We start from the raw sequence: 20,048 nt of genomic DNA, 5'->3' as shown, positions 1-20,048 counted from the left end.
TCCCCACTTTTCTCAATCCCAGTTTCTCCTCCTCTCCTCCTTTCTTTTTTGGGCATCTTCTTCATTGTTCTAGAATTTCTTTCCTTCCAATTGGAGGCTCTCATCACATTCCACCTTTATCCTTCCTTTCTCTTTCTTGTTACTCCCTTCTCTCCCTTTCACCCTAAACCTCTCCCCACCCAGTTCTCTGACCCCAAATCTGCCCCTCTCCTTCACCTTTCTTCTCATTCATCATTCTATACCTTTTCAAGGTCTTCTCCATTTGGCTTCTACCCCCCTAAACACACACACACACACACACACACACACACACACACACACCAACCTACAATTCCATTCCCATATCTCTAAATTTTCATCTTGCCACCTCGTGATCCCTCTCCTTCCCCTGTTCCCCTTCTTCCCACTTTTGATCCTCATTTCTTTCCAAGTTGTCCTTCCCCTTTCCTTTCCACCTCCTACTCTGAATCCCACACTACTTTATCTATTTTCCCTCCTTGTTTTAGATGCCCTAGAGAACTGGCAGCAGGTGCATAAGCATTGAGCAAGTCCTTGGACAAAAGCCAGGATATATAGTACCTGTGAAAGAAACTGGGACTAAGGAATGTCAAGGGGAGAATTACTAGGTCATGAAGGCTTAGAGATGGAGCCAGCAATTTAGGGGCAAAATGGGGCATCATGGATTATGGAGGGGGAGAATAATGGACAGCAGTGAGCTTGGGGGACACAGTGCCTAAATCCCTGAGGATAATTATAGCTAGCATTCATACAGTGCTGTAAGGTTTGTAAGTGATTTACAGGTGTTGACTCATATCATTCTCCCAACCCTGAGATGTAGGTACGATTGTCCTCATTTTACAGGTGGGGAAACTGAGACCTGGAGAGGTTAAATGACTTGCCCAGGTTCACACAGCTACTAAGTGTTCTGAGGGAGGATTTGAACCCAGGTCTTCTGACTCCAAGTCCTGACATAGGTATTGTGAGGAAAGGTATGACAGTGAGGGGCCCAGAACTTAGAAAAGCTGGTATGTGAGAAGACTGTTTACACAGCCAGAGAGGTCCAGACCCTGTAATATTTCTCTGGCACCATTTTCTAAACTGTTCAATGCTAGTTCTAGGTGATGCTCTGAGGTTTCCATAGCCCCAGAGGGAGTAGCAGCAATGCCTAATGGGGATCTTTTTTCATTACGTATTGGGGTGGGCAGTGGTGGGAAACAAGTCTCCCTATTAATGCTGTTTTCTCCAACTCAGTATAAATATCATATGGGACATAACCTATGCTTATGTCACTTTGTGCATAGCATGAACACACCTCAATGTATTACAATGTATTACAATGTTTACAGGTTCATGTTTCTGGTATACGTGTAGCTGAGTGTAGGGGTCTGACCACATGGTCAAATCCACACATACAAACAAACGTGTTGGTCCACGGGTTCTGGTCAGAACATTCACGGGTACCTCCAAGTACGTGGCTGTAGTCTTGTACCCAGCTTCCCGCATACAAGGACATGTCCATGTGCCAGCCCTCTCGTGGGTGTCCCCGTGTGTGTGCCTTGGTGTCTGGGTGTGGATGTGTGTGGATCATTTTTTCCTGGCTATAATAGGAAGAACGAAGTCAGTCTCTTGGCCAGCCCCAGTCTTAGCTTCTTCTCTCCTGCCTGGCTCGAGCTATCAGAGCCACGGGGCAAGGTGACAGCATTTCTCTTCGACCTTTTTACATACTATTCTGACCAAAAAAAAACCAAAGCTCAAGAAAGCAGTCAGGAATGTGGATTGAGGATTGGAAGCAATATAGGTGAAAGACCTGGCTAGGAAATCAGAATCTTAGTTGCCAGAAGCAAGAATTGAGAGGGATTGTGCTAGGAGGCAATGGAGGCGAGATTGGAATATACCAGAAGAAAACAGTGCCTGAGACAGGTGGGATGAGAGATACCAGAGACTCAGAAGGGGTTTAGGGAAGAGATCCTAAGTTTGGGGGACAGAGTAGCTCGGAAGAGAAAGGGCTTTTATTAGAGGAGAGAAATTAAAGATGGAGAGTAGGGAAAGAATGACCAAGTTCCTAAAGGAGAGGAGGGTTTGGGGTAGGAGGGGAGTGACGGGCTGGAGAACAGAGGCAGCACCTTTGAGGTTGAATGCCTGGGTACTTCCAGACTACAATGGTCACTTCTGGGGTATGGCATCTGGGCCAGTGGAGCTTGCTAGGTGGTGGCTAGAGAAACTGGAAGTTGAGGGTGTAGCTGAGAATTTTTTTTTTTTGCAAAGGACCTCAAGAATTCTCTCTACAGTATCCTCAATGAAGTGGTTCTTTGCTTGCGAAAAGAACACCCACTATTTCCTAAGACAGCCCATTCCTCGTTTGGACAGCTATGATTGTTAATGCCTTTCCTTAACATCAAGTTCAAATTGTCTCTGGGTTGCATTCTTTGGGGGTCTTGGTCTGGGGCTCTCCACCTCTAGGTTCCTTCCCCCAGGTTTCTGCCCTGACCACAAGAAGGGGGTGTGTGTCGGTGATTGGAATGGAGAATCAGAAGATTCTCTCTTCTGAGATAAGAAAAGGGAAGAAATGTTAGGGGCAGAAAAGATTTTAGGGACAGAAGAAGGAAAGGAAAGAAGAAAGAAAGGAACAGGTGCAACAGGGAAAAGGAAGAGCAAAAAGGCCAAAGGGGAAAAATTAAAGGGGAAAAGTCCCCCAAAAGGAAGAAGAAATGGGATGAGATTTCCCAGAGGAATAAGGGACCAAAATTGAAAATGAAAGACTTAAGGACTGAGATGAGCCTGATTAGCAATGAGAGAAATAGAAAATTAGCTTAAATGGAATGGCTTCTTTTTGGACTGGCCCAGGAAAGGGGGCTGGCTGGGGGTGGGGGAGCTAACTCTTATTTTACTTTTTAAAGAAGCAGCTTATGATACAGACTCAGTAAGAGAAATGAAAGGAAATGTAAGTAATAAAGAAAAAACTTTAATGGAAGAAAGGGAGACAGTTAAAAGGCTAGAAAAGAGGAGAAAGTGACAGAGAATTTTGGACCCTTAGGATTCCCTTAATCTAGGGAAATGGGTGTGGGGGAGAATCTCAATTTCGTGACAAATGAAAGTCACACGATTGTTTTCTTCTCCGCTGTGAGGAGGGTGGGCGCTCATATTTACCAGAGGGACCAGGGTCGCTGTGGCAACCACACATCTGGGCCCCGGAATCCAGATGTGGTGTATCCAGAAGCCATAGCAGAGCGATGAGGCAAACATTGGGCGCCTTAGTCCTGGCCCCCACAGCTGGGAAGGGGACAGGGGATTGGAGTGGGGAGGGGTGGGGTGGGTTGGGGGAGCGGGAGGGAACAGAAGTGAAGGAAAAGAACCAGAAAAGAACAGGGGAGAGAGGACAAAGAAATGGATGGGATGAAAGAGGAAAAGTATAAAGGGGATTCACTGAGAGAGAAAAAAGAAATTTAGGAGGGAAAGGGGGAGTCAGAGAAAGGAAAAATTGGTAGAAAGAACAGAGAAAACAAGATATGAAAAGGAATGAAGGAAAAAAGGAAACTGAGGAAAATGCAGGATGAAAGGGAAAAGGAAATCAGAATATCAAGAAAAAGCAGGGAAGGTGTGAACTTATCAAGTGATCAGGGACTAAAAGAAAGAAGGCAGGAGGGCTGCCAGGAGAAGCAAGCGCCACAGCAGGCAATGAATATGGGGCCAGAGAACGAAACAAGGGAGGGGAGGGGACAGGACGAAGGAGGGAGGTGAGGGTGTGTGCATTACTGCTTCAGGAGAGGGGAAGTGACTAGGAAGCACCCCCTCCCAAAGTGATGGGAATAGGAGGAAAATTGATAAAGATGTTCTTTGTTCATCGTAGCTTAATGCTAATACCCCAAGCCACCCCTCTCCCTCCTCCACAGCTTCTCTCGCTAAAAGACCCCCAGCCCTGACCATTCCTTTCCAGGGCGACCACCAGTCTCTTATCAACTGGGTACCTGGTACTAATGGCTGGATGAGGGGATGGGAAGAAAGGAAATGGGTTTAGGGAAAGGAAGAATGTAGGGCCTAGAGAGGGAAGTAAAAGGAGAAAGGAACAAGAAATATGAGGGGAAAAGTGTTTGGAAGGAAAGGGGCAAGGGGACTCTGGGAAAAGGGGTGAGAAGCCAGGGAGGCCTTTCTGAGGTCTAGTTCCTGGGAGCCCCTGTTCCAGGTTGCCATGGTTACCTAATCTGTTTTCGCCCCAAACATGTATTTTTTTTTGGGGGGGGGAGGTGACGCAGAGGCAGGGCCTGGTTGGACACGTGAGGTCCTGTCCCTCCCCTGTAGACCTGGGCTCCAGTCCCGGGGTGGCCCATGTCCAGTCCTATGGGCTTCCAGCCCAGCCCAGCCTACAGGCTCTTTCTGACCTAGGATAATTCAGTGGGGTCATGTCCCAGGGGTGGTTCACAGGAACAATTGAGTAGAGGCCCCCTGCTCCCCCCACAAACTTCCCCCTTCCTCCCCCCAAATCAGGGCTGACGATGTATTTTGTACCACCCGGTTCAGGTCTTCCCCCAAGACACTCTCCTCCTGGGGTTCCAAATCTCTCTTCGTTGAAGTACAAACCTACCCCACCCTACTCAGAATCTCACCCACTACCCAATAGTGGCCCCTCCTTCCCAGGCATAGATTCCTCTGGCCTCTTTTAGTTGTTTGTCTAGGCAGAAAGGCCGGGTGACTGGGAGGTTGGTGGAATGGGACAGGCAGGACCTGTTGTAGTGTAGGGGCTCAATGACTGCTGGTGCCCAGGGGTGAGGAAGTCCCCATTCCATCCTGTTTATATAAATAGTCCAGGACTGTGCATCCATCAGTTTGTCAGTTCTGAGGACACCCTCTCTTCCTTTCTCCACACCCTGTGTTAAGAGCTAGACATAGCCCACAGCAGGGGGGAGGAATGAGGAGGACAGAAGGGGGTAGGTGATGACATTAGGTCTGTGATGATACACCCACCCCACCCCAGATCCAGCTGTCTTTCTGTTTTCTCTCTGCTTGTGAATACACCCCTTGGAACACTGAATTACACTTTTCCCATAAAGCCCAAAAGAAAACCCAGGAAGAAAAGCACTCCCTCTCAGCCATTTATTTAATAATTAAAAAAAAAAAAGACCACACACAAACTTCAATCACCTCCCAATCACTCCCTCTCCCCTTTTCCCAATAACTTCCCCACAAAATGTAAAAACTTTGGTCCCACCTGGGGACTAGCTTCCCCCCCAACACACACACACACCGGAGAAAGAGCAAAATATGGGGTATGTGTAGGAGCCCACAAAAAATGGAGCTTACCCAACATCCCTCCCTCCAAGGAAGCAGGAATGAGGACCAGAAAAGAGCTGAAACTAGGTAGAGGGGACAGTCCCACCCCCCAAATAAGTGCCTTATTCATGCCAAACCCTGGATTAGAGAAACCGAGGGCACAGCCCACCCCACTGTCAACTCTAAATCAGTGCAAGCTGGAGCTGTCAGGGGTGGCCGAGGTAGAAGGGCTGGTGAGGAGCTTGCCTAGAAGAGCTGGGTGCTGGAGGAGGCAAGGGGTGGCCTGAAGCATTGCCAGGAGGAGGGGGGGGCTGCTTTCGGAGGGAAGGGGGCACTGTCGAGCTCTTGATGTGGATGACCCTGGTGTCCATGACCTCACATTCGATCTGCATCATCACCTCATAGTCCCCGGTACTGCCCCGGCCTGACAAGGTCTCTGGGAGGAGGAAGGGGGAAAGTTAGACAGGCAGTGATGAGAATGAGGATAATAGAGAGGACAGACAAGAGTGAAAAAGAGGGGGAGAGCAAGCAACAGGTCAAGCACGTGTGGAGCAGCACATGGGACAAAACAGGAGAAGGTGCATGGATTGAGCCATGGAGGTTAGAGGAAGAAGAGAAGAAAGAGGGGAGGGATGCTTCTGGTACACTCAGACCCAGGCTCTGTTCTTTGCACACACGCTACTCGGTTTTCCCTAAGAATCTCATGTCTGCCCAATATTTCTATAGCCCATCCTCCTCAAACTTGACTGTTCCCCAGGACAGATCCATCAGGCCTTGATTCTGAAGCCTGTTCCTGCCCTGTCCCATATTCTAGGAGAAAGAAGAAATTACCATTGGGGGCCATGGCTGGCATCACCAAAGACATCTTTGGGCGAGAAGTCTTGTTGTGGCTGATTGCTGGGAGCAATAGGTGATCCTAGAAAACCAAAAACATTCATAGCCATTTACTGATCATCCACTGTGTGCAGAGCAAGTAGAACAGGCCTGGGGTGGGGTGGCATGTCTGTGCCTTCCCTCATTTGCCTCCTTTCACGCCTGCCCCTCTCTCCCCAGAGGCCCCATCAGAGTGCCCAGCATTCGGCACGCTCACGCCAGTCCTGCTCCCTCCCTGCCTCGGCAGGGCTGAGAGGCTCACCCTTCGGAAGGAGACGACGTAGAATGTGTCTTCCCGCCGGTCAATGGCATCTAGGAACTCTGGCTGTGGGCGCCTGGGGTGGTGATACAGCTGCAGCTGGCTCACGGAGTCCCTGGTGAGGGTGGAGAGAGGACGGGAATGACCCAAGGACATCTCAGCACAATATTCGAATTCCATCCAAGGGGATGTGAGGCCTTCCCTTGGTGGAAAGGGCAGGCACGGAGTAGCCCCCACTCACCTCTCAGGGGGCCCAGAGGGCCGAGGAGGGACCGACCAAGTTGGAGGGGGTTTCTTCCATTGATGAGACTTCTGCCAAAGAAGGAATCTAAGGATCCAGGGATGGGCGTAGAGGCAGCAGCGGCCCCAGGGAGTCCCTGGAAACTGCTACCGCCTTGCGTATGCTCAAAAGTCTGTCTCCAATTCAAATTCCTAGGACTTCCCATACTAAGCCTGGTATCCATAACCACCCAGCTTGGCCCCGCCGTTCAAAACCCCACTCCCAGCCCTCCTGCTGCCACTCTGCTTCCCAGGATTACTAGGCCCTTCCCAGCCACTGCTGCTTAGCCCACCACAGCCTCCGCTGGCCCATCTATCTCCTACCTGCTTTTCCCTGACCTTCCGGGGCTGAGGACTCCTCTTTCTTCCACTCTGGTGTCGCTGGACCCAGCCACTAAGCTCATCCGCAAGCCTGGGAAGAGTGAGCCAGGGGACACATCAAACACCACCCCTTGGCCCTCCCTTGGAATAAGAGTCCCTGAGAGATGATTCCACTCCAGCAGGCCACCTCCCCCTACCACCCCACCACAAATCCACACACAACCACACCCACACACACTCAGGCAAAGTCAAGGCTATAGAGTGAAGAAGCCTAGAGCAAGGGGGCAACTTTCCAAAAGTCCAATGAAGAGCTTAGCTCGGGGAATGATGGGGATAGGCACATGATCTTTCAGTACAGGGGACCCTTTCATCAGTTTAGGCCAAGGGGAAAAGAAAAAGATGAAGAGAGCAGCTCCAAGAGGACCTTTCCCCACCCCCCACCCCCACCCTCCAAAGGATTCCCCTTACCGGAGAGACTCAGTCCGGTTGAAATGACGACAATCAGAGGAGAGGAAGAACTGGTCTAAATCTCTTAGCAACAGTTCCTTGGCTCCCTTGGGAAAGGTCGTTAGGTTTCTGGGGTAGAACAGGAAAGGGGTACACACTTAGAGTCTGCCACCTCCTACCTTCAACAGGAAAGATGGGGGATGAGGGGGTTCTAGAATCAGGGGAAGGAAAGAGGCAGAAGGTGGCAAGACTAATACTCAAGACAATGAGAATACAAAAACAAAAATAAAAGTTCTTCCTTCAAAGAGCTCACATTCATTTGGGAGTGACATGCACATCTATAAGAACATACAAAATAAATACAAGGTAAATTTTCAGGGGGAAGCACTAATGGGAGAGGGAATAAGGGGTCAGGAAAAGTCTCATGCAGAAGATGGTACTTGAACTGAACTGGGAAAAAAAGTAGAAACCAAAGATGTGGAGGTGAGGAAAGAGTATATTCCAGGCATGCCAGTGAGGAATGCCTTGCTCTCGTCTTACTTGAAATGTGGCTGGCCAGGGGGCCTGGTCTGAGACTGCTTGTGGCCCAGTGGTGTCTCCTGGGTATCCTCCTCAGGAACGACCCCTTGCTCTGAGAACTCCAGGAGGTGCCTCTGGGGCCAAGGCTCTTCCCTTCTCATGTGAGGTGAGGCTGGAACTGGAGGTGATTCATTGATGCTAGGGAAGATGAGAAAGTAAACATAATCATCATAATAATACTGATAGTTTCCATTTATATAACACCTCAAGATTTACCAGCCAAGTGGATAAGCTTGTGGAGTAAGGAGTGTAAGTATTATCATCTGTGTTTGATATAGGAAGAAAGTGAGAGCCACCGAAGGTAAGTGAATTGGCCACAATCACAGAACTAGGAAGTGATAGCCCAGCTTAGAATCCAAGCCTGCAAGTCCATCGTGGGGAGTATTTAGGGAAGGGATCCAATACCCCACCGACCTCTCAATCCTTCCACTTTTATATCCATCCCAGGCTATAGAAGACCTGAGAGCCACAATGACCTTTATCATTAAACTTGGAAGGGACAGAGGATACACGGTGTCACTGGCATGGGCAAGAAGGAACCAACTGCTATGCCTGAAAGCCCTGGGCATATCCAGTTTAATTCACTTCAGCAGATCTTCATTAAGCACTTAATACATGTCAGTACTAAGATAACATTTGCTAAGGATGAAAAGACAAAGAGGAAAATAATCCCTACCCTGAAGGAACTTCTGTTCTACTGTAGGGAAATTTATCTACAGATAAATCAGTGTAAAATCTCTACAAAGTGATAAGACAGAACTTAGTGGGGAGATGAAGCATGACATATGTGACCAGAAAGTAAATCCATTTGGTTGAGGGAGGGCAGGGCAGGGCAGAGAAAGGGAAACAGTGGAGATGGGAAAGGCCAGTGGAACCCCAGCTGTGCAGGGCTTTGAATGCCAAACTGAGGCGTCTGTGTGTTATTTTAGAGGCAAAGGGGAGCCCTCGGACCTTCCTGACTATGTGAAAGGTGAAAGCAAGGGCAGCCAGAAGCCTCCAAGTGGGACAGGATGGACTCTGCCCCAAGGTAGGGGAAATGAGAAGCTGCAGTCCTGTTTCACCTTGCTCAAGTGTAGGGGACACAAAGTGAAAGGAAAATAGAGCCCTTACCTGACAGGCCCAAAGTTGAAGGCAATGAAGAGGAGGAAGACCATGACACAGACGACCTTCCTGTTTCCAGACCCCAGCTTTAGTTCTCTGTTCTAGAAGGGCAGAAGATAAAGGGGGCAGAGTAAGTCACCCTGAGGCTCCCCTCTGTTTCCAGGCTCCCCTGGGCCCTGGGGCCCTCACCTCTGCCAGCAGCCCCTCTAGCCGTCGCCGCAGAGCTGCGTTCTCACGGCGGAGCTGCTGGTTGTCTGCGAGGACCACTTGGAGCCGGGCCTCCAGCCCTTGAAGATATTCCTTCTTCTTCCGCCGGGACTGACAGGCTGACTCCCGGTTCTTGATCATTCGCTGCTGGCGCTTCAGCAGCTTTGCCTGCATGTGTGTAAAAGTCAGGGGTACTCCCTTCTCAGAGAACTCCAGCCCTGCTCCCAAGTCCAGAGGCAGATCCTTCCAGGACCTCTGACCGACTTGCTTCCTGGCTTCCCTACCCTTGAAACCAGGGGAGAGTCTCTCTTCCCTCTCCTGACCTCTCTGGGGGAAGTTATTCCCATAATTTCCCCTTGTTCTGGTGCAGTGGATAGAGTGCTGGGTCTGGAGTCAGGAGGCTTCAAGCTCCTGAGTTCAAATCTGGCTTCAGACACTTACTAACTGTGTGACCCTGGGTAAGTCACTCCACCCAGTCTGCCTCAATTTCCTCATCTGTAAAATAAGCTGGAGAAAGAAATGGCAAACCACTCCAGTATCAGAAAACCTCATATATAACCACAAAGAGCTGGATATGACTGAAAACAACTGAACAATAACAACTCCCCAGTAAGAAAAATTCTTACTGCACCTCTAGCTTTTCTCTCTACATAAGCATAGGGAATTTCCCTCCTGAACCCCCTCCTTGAGGTACAAAGTTCAACCCTGCTGTAGCAGGTCTTTCTTTTGGGCCCCCATTCCTGCTCTTCCTCAGAACCACTGCCCAGCTTCCTGACAGCCCCACCTCCCCCGGCCCTGAATCCTTAGGCCAGGACTGCATCCTTCCTGGCCCAATTCTCCCACTGCCCTCCTATTATCTCCTCCTATCTCTTCCCCATCCTGGGTCTCATCTTCAACTTTTTCAAATTCCGTTTTTTATAGTAGGTTTCTCCCTAGTCTGCCATCCTCACTTCTCCCTAATACTTACATCCACCTCTGGAGGGCATGGTGTCCCAGGCATGGGAGCTGGAACAATGCTTTTCCTCTCCAATCGTGGGGCGGGGGTAGCTGGCCCCTCCCCTAAAGGTGGTTGTACTTGAACAGGGCCCTGGAAAAGGACTACGGAAGGCCCAGATGGGACTGAGTGGAGAGAGGGAACAGGAAGAGTATGGTGAGGTAGGCAGCCTGTACTTTATTCTGAGCATTCCTAGTTCAGGGGTTCAAGAAGTGGTGGCCTTCCTGGATTCAGCCCTGGCTCCCTTCTTCCGTACCTGGTGAGGGTTGGCCTAGGGGCTGTAACAGGACAGCGGTGCTGGGAGGTGAATTTCGGGGGGGCACTGGGACATTCGTCACCATAACAGGCTTCGGTTGCAGTGGTGGCTTCCGTTGGGGTGGGGCCTTTCCTGGGGAAGGGGCAAAAAGATAGGTTATCGGGAGGGCAGGCCCTTTAAACTGGGAGATTCAGGAGTTAGGATGGACATTACCTGAGGAACCATCAGGGGTGGGACCCACATTAATCTGGACTGATCCAAATGGGGAAGTCAAGACATCCCCTAGAAGGCAAAGTTGAGGGGCTGGTGATTCTGCCTTTACTCCTAGCACCTCCTCTTCTACAAGGGGCTGCAGAGAAAGCATGGAGTATAGGTGTAAAGAGAGGGGAAGGGAGTGAGGAATGGTTAGCAGGAGGTATTCTGGTTAGGGAAAAACTTCTAATATCCAGGGTTCAAAGGTAAGGGTGAGGGATAATAAACTGATTGGGGAGAAAGTAAGAGGTGAAGCTTACCTTACTGGGGGATTCTGTGGAGAGCAATGAGGCCTCTGAACGGAGTGGGGAAGAAGGTGAGATGGGCTCTGTTTTGGTCTGTTTATCTGCAAGGTGGGAGAAAAGGTGTGCATAGAGAATGGACTGGAGTGGGCTGAGGTTTGAGGCAATCATTTTAATTGGGAAGGTAGTGATAGCCTCTACTAAGATAATGAGAGAGAAGAGTGCATACACTAAAGATACTGTGGAAATAGAAAAGATAAGATCCAGCCCCTGATTAGATATGGAGGGTGAGCAAGGAGAGTTATGCCTTCAAAGTATCTTCCCATTCCCATTACTGCAACTCTAATTCAGGTGCTCATCAACTTTAGTCCTAGAATTCGGTAATAACCTGCCTTTGGCCTCTTGCCTTCTCCCCCCACCTTCCAAATCTTAAAATAAAAGCCACTCAATACTCTACCACCACTACCACCATCTTCCTCAAACACTGCTTTTCTTAGGTTCTTCTCTTATCAAAATCTTTCCACTGTTTCCCACCACCTACGGGATAACACAATAACAATAACAGGTTATATTTTCATAGAACTTTATGGCCTATATAACACTTTGACATACATGATCTCATCCTGCCAATCTAAGCCCATCACAGCTCAGTTCAACTCAACAAACATTTTCACTTTTATTTTTTAATCTATCTATCTATCTATCTATCTATCTATCTATCTATCTATCTATCTATCTATCTATCTATCTATCTATCTATCTATCGGGCAATGAGGGTTAAGTGACTTGCCCCGGGTTGAACAGCTAGTTAAGTGTCAAGTGTCTGAGGTCATATTTGAATTCAGGTCCTCCTGACTCCAGGGCCAGTGCTTTATCCACTACGCCACCTAGCTGCCCCTCAATAAACATTTTTAAGGCCACAACCTACTTCCTCAACTTTACCTTTGCTCCTTACCAATCAATCTAAACCCTATATTCCAAGCCTCATTGTTCCAAGAACACACTGTGTCCATTCAAACCTCTGCTCCTTTAGTGATACTGTTTTTCCTAACGAATATCCTATTCTTTCCTGCTCCAAATTCTCCGTTTTTCAGGATCCAGACTAAATTCTACTTCCTCCGATGACATTTTCCCTAGCAACTGCACTTGCACTAACGGGGCTTCCTTCCTAAGCCTATAGCACTGATACCTAGACTTCTGAACCTTGACACTTAATCATAAGATCCTCTGTAGTATTTCTTCAATCTATTTTCTTTCTTCCCTACTGCCATTCATGCTGTCACTACTTAGGCCATCATCACCTACCCTCCTCCAACCCATTCTAGGTTGGTTTTGGCCCAGACATCAATGTTTTGCCATGCCACACTCCCCACCACTTTCCAGATCCCCTTTTTGTGTCATCTTCCCCCACTAGAATATAAGCTCCTCATGGGCAGCAACTGTCTTGTTTGCTTGTATTTGTATCCCCAGCATCTAGCAGAGAGCCTGGCACTTAGTAACCACTTAATAAATGTTCTATTCTGACCTTTCCTTAAGGACTGTAAGTTCTTTGCGGGCAGGGAGGTACATCTTGTACTTTCCACAGTCCAACATTAATACTTTTTGAATAATCAGTCATGAGGGAGACAATACAGATCACTTAAGAGCACTTGCAAAATAGTACACAAACAGAATCTGTAAAAACTGAAGGAACGCAAAGTGAGATGAGATTCATTACCTGTTTGAGTATTCGGAATATAGATCGGGGAAGGGAGAACAGGGATAGGACATCTACATCTCTCTGGTCTTGTTTTCCCAAACACAGCCCTAGACCTCAATCTCCCCTCCCTGATGGTCTCTTTTTCAGTTGTCTGCCATTCCCTACTTCTTCCATGCCATCACACAATGGGAGCCTAGAGAGGGGGAAGAAAAACCAATGACTACCTGAGGGGTCATCTGCTGTGAGGGCCATACTAATCTGGACAGATCCAAATGAAGGTTTCAGAACATCCCCTAAGAGGCAGTGTGGAGGGCTGGGAGATTCTATCTTCACACCAAGTACCTCTTCCCCCACAGAGGCCTGCAGAAAGCGGAAGAAAAGACAGAGTAAATCAGATGGAAGAAGAGGTAGAGAAGAAGGCTCTCATACTAAGGATGAATAGCTCACAAATAATGCTGAATGCAACTAAGAAGACCATTTGCCATCCAGAGTAGCAAGGAAATGAAACTCTCACCTGACTGAGGGGCTCCGTGGAGAGAAGTGATGACTCGGAGCTGAGAGAAGAGGAGGAGCAAGGGGAAGAAGGTTCTGACTTCACCTGTAGGTCTGGAAGTGAGGGGTGTGTGGGAGGGCGGTGAGTAAGATAGAAAGGTCTAAAGGGAGAGCTAAAAGTCTTTAGGAGGATGGAAAAGTGGAGGAGAGAAGGTGGAGCCTTCAGAGAAACGACCTTGGAAGCCTCAGGGTAAGGGGTACACAGAGGTATCCAACAAAATGGAGGAAAATACAAACAAGGGTTTCTGGAACATGGGTGGGGGCAGGATATAGTACTTCCCAAGAAGACAATGTCTTGGGAAGAAATGGGATGTGGAAGTAGCTGGAAAGCAGAGTCAGAAATTTGGGAGGAGGTAAAACACAGGTAAATAAACAGGATAAGGATGAGGAAGATGGGGCAAAAGGTATCCTTCACCTGGGAAGATGGGTAGTGGGTCCCAAGGGGGCTCCGGGGAAGTGATGTCCATGCCCATGTCCAAGGAGCCGCTATCAAACTGTGTGAGAGATGAGAGATGAGAGGAAGAGACGTGAGAAAGACTCCCCAGCAAGATGAGATCTGCCCCAGAGGTGTTAGGCCAGGCTAGGGGAGACCTTGGGCAAGTTACTTCCCCTCCCTTGGCCTCAGTTTCCCCTCTATAAAACAAGGAGGCTGGGCCAGACCCCTAAGGTCCCTTCCAGCTATGACATTTTTGTGACTCTTAAATTTACCGGGACATCTTGCTCCAGACATCTGAAGAGCTGAGCTTGCTCCTCAGTCACTTCATCAAGGCAATTATAGAGAGTGTGGTCTGCAAGAGTGGATGTGACAGCAATTACCCCCATCCAGTCTCAGTGGTATCCTCTACATCATACCCCAGCCCCACTCCCACATGGTAGAATCCAAAGGGCTCACCCCCCCCATAAAAGTGGTACAATCCCTGACTCTCCCTAGTCCCCTGCACCTTCCGTACAGAGAGAGGGGGAGGGGGTTCCTCACCCGTTCATGTGAAAAGAAGTACAGTGGAACAGTTCAACGGTTCCCACGACGGGCAGCCCCCAAAGGAGGAAAACCCACAGGGGGAAAATACCTCCCCCTTCTCCGCCTCTAGATAGTTCAGGCCAAAAACCACGCCCCACCCAGGTTCCCGTAGATGGTAGATTCCTTAGTGGAATTCCTCATACTAGCCCCTTGTTCCCCTCCTCAAAACCACTCATGGGAACGGCACGCCGTAGCCTCCTCCACCTCCCGAGCCCCTTCCCTGCGGACCCCAGTCCTCAGCGCTGAGCAGATTGTCGGCGAAGAAACGAGCCGGATCGGCGATTTCGCTGAGCAGCAGCAGTTCCGCCGCCATTTTCCCCCCACCCCCCCCCCAACCCGGAGCCGGTTCGAAGCCCCACCCCCTCTCCAATATAGCCCAATCATAACTCCATTTTGAACCTTTCCTCCCCGGAAGCCGATCCGACCAATAAAATGTTGCAATGCTTAGTGGGTGAGCCAATAGGAGGGAGGTTCTGCGTCTCTGGGGTAATAGGAACAATGTGGGCTAAAGAAAGATTAGGAAGGAAAGACTAACTGGCACATTACGCATGTGTAGCATCCTTCAGGGCTAAGCACCTCATTGAAGCAAATATTTTGAATTTCAGCTGGAGCATCTTGGGAATTGTAGTCATCTTCCCCCCAACTCTCTTAGCCTTAGAGAAGATGGAGGAAACTGCAATGGAGTTGGAATTTAGGAGGTCCCGAGGTCTTGACTACTGGATGTCAGTTGTGCTTTCGGCGAGACGTGCGTGGGCTTCGCGGATGTTGTAGTTTTCAGGAGTCAGAGGTCGTCTTGGTTCCTCTGACATATAACTTGTAAAGCACTTTGCGAATCTCAAAGCATCTTTTTCTTCTTCCTCCTCTATCTCTTCTTCCTCCACCTCTTCTTCCTTCTCCTCTTCTTCCTGCTTTCTTCTTCCGAAAAATTCTGAGTTGAAAGGGATCTCAGAGGGCAAGAAGTGCAACCCATATCTGAATTAGAATAAGAATCCACAATCTTAGCATCAGCACTAAGGGGAGTTCACTACCTGTGACCTGGTTTCCTGCAAGTTTCAATTAAAACCCCACCTTCTCCAAGAAGCCTTTCTGGGTACTCATTAATACTAGTGCCTCGCTCAGATTATCTCTAATTAACCCTGCTTGTACACTGTTGTTTGCACATCTGTATTATTAGAATGTAAACTTCTTGAAGACAGAGATAATTTTTGCTTTTTTTTTTTATCTGTGCTTATCAAATGCCTGACACATGTTAAATGCTGGCTGACTGACCTAACCTTCCTAGCCCTCAGTTTGGTTGAACAATGGCCTCTGAGGTACCTTCTAACTCCTAATTCTATGATAATTCCCAAAGCATCCAATAAGCTACTTTTGTACAGCTCTAATTTTGGAAATGTTTACTTATGTTTACTTATTTTGAACTCAACAACTTTCACCTATTGCTACTTAATTCTGCCCTCCAGAATTGCTGTTCCTCATGACTGCTCACATCCTCTCACTTTGCCCGTAAGTATTCTTTACCCTACATTATTTCATCTGTGTGTACTACTGACTCTACCTTTACTGACTTTAGGCTTTCTATCCCTCCTGGTCAGTCTGATCTTGACCCTTCTTGAATTGCTAGCCTTGATCCAATTTAATTCTATGAATACTTATTAGGGTCCTATTATATGCAAGGACAAGTTTATAGTCTAAAATCTTCAAAATGAGCCCTACACAAAGGGAAATGGAGAGATGCATGATGAGTGCAAAAGGCTAGAGCTTATAGCAAATCAAGAACTTCAAAGAACTGGGATAGAGGATTCCCCAGGTAAATAAATATCCAAGCAAAAAAAAAGATTGGCCATGTGGCCAGGACAAGGGTTCATAATATAGATGGACAGTCTGAATACTCTACTGGCATCTTATCCACATTAAGAGAAATCAAAGAAGGCCCCACCACATTTTGTGGACCCCTTTTGGTAAACAAGGGAGGACATGAAAAAGAGTGGCTCAGGATGGGCTGGCATGAATGGTTGTGAAATGCATGGGGGTGGGGGATATCAAATCAATGAGATTAACAGATTCCCTTGAATATGTGCAAGGCTCTGTGGATACACTGACAACAACAAAACGAAAAACATAGGCCATCTCCTGGAAGCTTTACTGCATGCCCACAGATAAAGAAGTAAAAGATCATTTAAGGAGGGAGAGAGGACTAACAACTAAAGAGAATCTGGAAAGGCTTTGTGTCAGACATGGCATGAAGTTAGTTATTCTAAGAGGTAAAGAGGAAACACATTCCAGTTATAAGAATCAGACATTTTGTGTAAAGGGACAGAGGCAAGAGAAGGCATGTTGAGTTCACAAACCAGCTAATGGGTCAGTTTTGTTGAAATATAAAACTCAAGGAGAGTAATATAAAGTCCAGAAATGTTAGTGAAGCCAGATTCTTGAAGGATTTAAATGCCAAGCTAAGGAGTTTGTACTTTCACTGAAGATATTTTAAGCAAGGCTATAGCATGAACAAACCAGTGTTGGTCTAGAATAGAGAGTCTGAGAAATAGTGAAATAGCCATATAGCCATTGTAAGATGGATAAATAAAGGATTGCAGTAGAGCAGTGAGGGTTCAGTTGAGATCAAATTAGATAATATAAATTTGCAGGGCTCAATCTCAGTACTGAACATATAATTAGCAGTAGACAGATGATGAGATGAACCCAGAGCTAGGGAGTAGCAAATCAGGAGTGGCAATGATTCAAGTAGAAATTAGTAGTATATCACTGAACTGGTCAACCACAGGCTCAAGATTGTGAAGGGAGGAAAATGAGGCCAGAACACAAAGTGAAAGGAAAGAATGGAAGCTGAAGGCCAGGGAAACTATTTTTCCAGGTCAGCAAGTAGAAGAATCCGATATGAAGTGAAACCCAACAATCCCTTTCTCTTCTAAATCCATGTGACTCCAAAGCCTTCTCCCTAACAATATAGACCACAAATCACATCATTTTTGTTCTCTCTTTTAAGTTCTGATTTTTAATTAGCCAAACATCTTTCGAAGCCCCCGAGCCAGCCCTGCATCCTGTTCTCTCCCCCTGATCACCACCCTCCCCAACTCCTCTCTGGCAGCCCGGTTTCCTGGTTCCACCTCCAGCACCCTCCGTAAGTCAGCAGCAGCTCCATCCAGTTCCCCAAAGGCAGCCCGGGCCACTCCCCTTCTGTAGAGTGCCTTCACATGTCTTGGGTCTCGTTCTAGTACTCGATCACAGCTCTGAGCTGCCAAGGTAGGCTGCCCTAGTTGTAACTGGCAGGCAGCTAGATTGGCATGAAGTATGGTTCGGTCTGGAGGGCCAGGTGGGGGAAGAGTCAGCAGCAGCCGGAGAGCTCGGCCATAGCACCTAGCAGCTGCCTCGGGGTTCCCAGCTCTGAACAATTCTGTGCCCCTAGCTCGCTCCTCTGAAGCTAGCTCTTCTTTTTCCCTGGCTGACAACTCCCAAGAATCCTTGCCCAAGGTGAAGGAGGCCAGAGTGATCAAGGCAGGGGGTTCAGCTCCACCAGGGAGCAAGAGTTCTGCCTGTTCACCTGAACACATGGTTTCTAGGCATTTCTCCAACACTTCTCCCCAGGGACTATCTCTCCATGGTCCTGATCCCACAGTTAGTTCTGTCCAGCCTTCAGGCAGACCCACTCCAGGGGGAAGCCCAGATACTAAAACCTGGCATTGGGAGCCCCCTTTGGGTTTATCCAAGCCCTGGCCCTGAACCATGATCCTCTTGACAAAGCTTCCATCAGGGCAGTGCCAGAGGATGGGAGACTGGAGTGGCTCTGCATTCTCATTGGTGGATCGGCAAGGCTCCAAAGGGTCTCCTCTCATCCCAGCAGGAGCTCTATCAAAAGCTTGGAGATCCTCCATTTGAGAAATCTGTGGGTCTAAGTCTGTTGCAGCAGAAAGGGCTTCAGCAGGCAGGGCTCCAGAATCCAGCCCCACGGACCTGTCTTCTCTGGGGTGGTCAAGCCCCTGCTGAACTTCCTGCAGTTGAAGGATGTCTTTCTCTCCTATTAGATTGCCTGGGGACAACTTCAATGAGCTCTGGCTCGTCCTCTCCATCTTGGCAGGGGATTCCAGTTTGAGAGATTGAAGGTTACTCTTTAGGGGCTCGATCTCAGATCTGCACCTAAAAAGAGAACCAGAAAGAGTCATGAATAAATTCAGAATGCGTTCTTATGCCTCCTTCTGGGCCATGGACATCTTTTTCTCAAACTCTCTTGCTTTTACTAGCTCCTGCTCCTCTGAAATAACTAGGCTTCCACCCCGCCCCCCCCCGTCCTGCCTCGGACAGCTTGGAACTACAAGTCCCAGAATTCTCTACGATGACAGTAGCTAATCGGAGCAACGACGTGCCGGAAGGGCCAAAAATCAATGGAAAAGCCAAGGCGATATGGTTGAGGAGAGAGTCGGGGATGCTGGGCTTCCCCACGCAACAAGAGTTTTCTGCCAAGGACTTTCCTCCAGGTCTCACCTTTAGGAGGGATGTAGGAGGACCGTTGACACCGCCAGTTCCTCCCCCTCTCCCCCAAGTCGCTCACCTAGTGGCCTCCTGGTAACCAATTCTGGACCAGTGAATCTTCCCGTAGTTACATCATCGTGTGCTAACGTCATTTCCTTGACAACCAGGAATACCTTAGACCAACGCCATCGATTACACTAGACCGGAAACCTGACGGGGGGGAGGAGCCAACAATTTAATCTCGGGAGTTAGAGGATGTTAGTTATAGTGGTACAGCTGGATGGGAGAAGAAATGACACTTTACCTAACTGAGATCATGGGCTCTTTGGGTCCCCCCTGTTCCTAGTCCTGAGCTCCCTAGCCGTGCACACAGCCCCATTAGAGTTCTACCCCATCGTGGCTCCCAGCCCCTGCACTCTCACGTGGCGCTCACACTCTGCCCAGTACTTAGCACTAGTAGGCACTGAATACTCTAGTTAGAAGACTGACTGACCCCTAATTCTTTCCCAAAAAGGTGCAGGGTCTTAATTCAAGGAGAAGCATGTGTGTAAGGCTTCATACCACTCCCAGTCCTCCCCAGTATAGCCTCCTCATCAGAAAGGCCTAATCCTCACCTTGGTTGAGGCCATACCAACCTGGATTATTGGGTTTAGAGCCAAATGGGACCCTAGAGATCATCTAGTCATGTTATCATAGGCTTTTAGACATGAGGAAACAGGCCCAGAGAGGATAAGGGATTTCTCTTCAGTGATAAAATAATACTTGCAGAACCAGGATTAAATTAACATCTCTATGCTAATAATTCTAAAATCTATTTGTACAGTTCTGATCTCCATCTTGCATCTCCGACTGTCTATTGAATATTTTGAACCTATAGACTTCTTAAACTCTACATGTCCAAACTGGACTCACAATCTTTTCCCCAAACCCTTCTCCTTTCCAGATTGTTCTTCAACTGTCCATTACTCTCTACTGCACCACCATCCTCCCAGTCATCTGGTCTCAAAACCTAGGAGTCATCCTCAACTATTCTGTTTCAACCCCCGCCCCCAATCCAATCAGTTGCCAAATCCTGGCATTTAAATCTTTGTAACATCTCTTGTACACGACACCTCTCCTCTGACATTGCTGCCACCCTGGTTTAGGCCCTCATCATCTTATAACTGGACTCCTTGAAATAACCTGGTAGTTGGTTTCCCTACTTCAAGTCTCTCCTTACTCC

The 20,048-nt window shown here is 48.2% G+C and overlaps 2 protein-coding genes across 7 annotated transcripts; both read right to left on the bottom strand.

Annotated features, from left to right (window-relative positions):
• Nucleotides 1-5,074: 5,074 nt before the first annotated feature.
• On the bottom strand, nucleotides 5,075-14,684 carry ATF6B (activating transcription factor 6 beta). 5 transcript variants are annotated; one of them, XM_044002258.1, is made up of 18 exons: nucleotides 14,573-14,684; nucleotides 14,035-14,114; nucleotides 13,742-13,820; nucleotides 13,289-13,380; nucleotides 12,999-13,134; nucleotides 11,094-11,179; nucleotides 10,795-10,930; nucleotides 10,582-10,713; nucleotides 10,299-10,450; nucleotides 9,314-9,499; nucleotides 9,134-9,225; nucleotides 7,985-8,161; nucleotides 7,466-7,573; nucleotides 7,001-7,088; nucleotides 6,639-6,709; nucleotides 6,401-6,512; nucleotides 6,097-6,181; nucleotides 5,075-5,701 (listed from the first exon to the last, which is right to left on the bottom strand). In XM_044002258.1, exons 1-18 carry the CDS (start codon nucleotides 14,655-14,657, stop codon nucleotides 5,472-5,474), a joined length of 2,127 nt encoding a protein of 708 aa, XP_043858193.1. In that variant the 5' UTR covers nucleotides 14,658-14,684; the 3' UTR covers nucleotides 5,075-5,471. The 5 variants fall into 5 exon arrangements, with proteins under 5 accessions (XP_043858193.1, XP_043858194.1, XP_043858195.1 ...); XM_044002259.1 differs by having other exon boundaries at nucleotides 14,303-14,669; XM_044002260.1 differs by lacking the exon at nucleotides 14,035-14,114 and having other exon boundaries at nucleotides 14,303-14,669.
• A 2,050-nt stretch (nucleotides 14,685-16,734) lies between these two features.
• On the bottom strand, nucleotides 16,735-18,969 carry FKBPL (FKBP prolyl isomerase like). 2 transcript variants are annotated; one of them, XM_044002268.1, is made up of 2 exons: nucleotides 18,906-18,969; nucleotides 16,735-18,493 (listed from the first exon to the last, which is right to left on the bottom strand). In XM_044002268.1, the coding sequence occupies exon 2, from the start codon at nucleotides 18,424-18,426 to the stop codon at nucleotides 17,359-17,361; it is 1,068 nt and encodes a 355-aa protein (XP_043858203.1). In that variant the 5' UTR covers nucleotides 18,427-18,493; nucleotides 18,906-18,969; the 3' UTR covers nucleotides 16,735-17,358. The 2 variants fall into 2 exon arrangements, with proteins under 2 accessions (XP_043858203.1, XP_043858204.1); XM_044002269.1 differs by having other exon boundaries at nucleotides 18,839-18,933.
• Nucleotides 18,970-20,048: the final 1,079 nt, after the last annotated feature.

The sequence above is a fragment of the Dromiciops gliroides genome, chromosome 4 (assembly GCF_019393635.1).
Source record: "Dromiciops gliroides isolate mDroGli1 chromosome 4, mDroGli1.pri, whole genome shotgun sequence".
Classification (NCBI taxonomy): Eukaryota; Metazoa; Chordata; class Mammalia; order Microbiotheria; family Microbiotheriidae; genus Dromiciops; species Dromiciops gliroides.
Note: the sequence above shows the minus strand (reverse complement) of the source record. Positions and strands in the feature narration are given on the sequence as shown.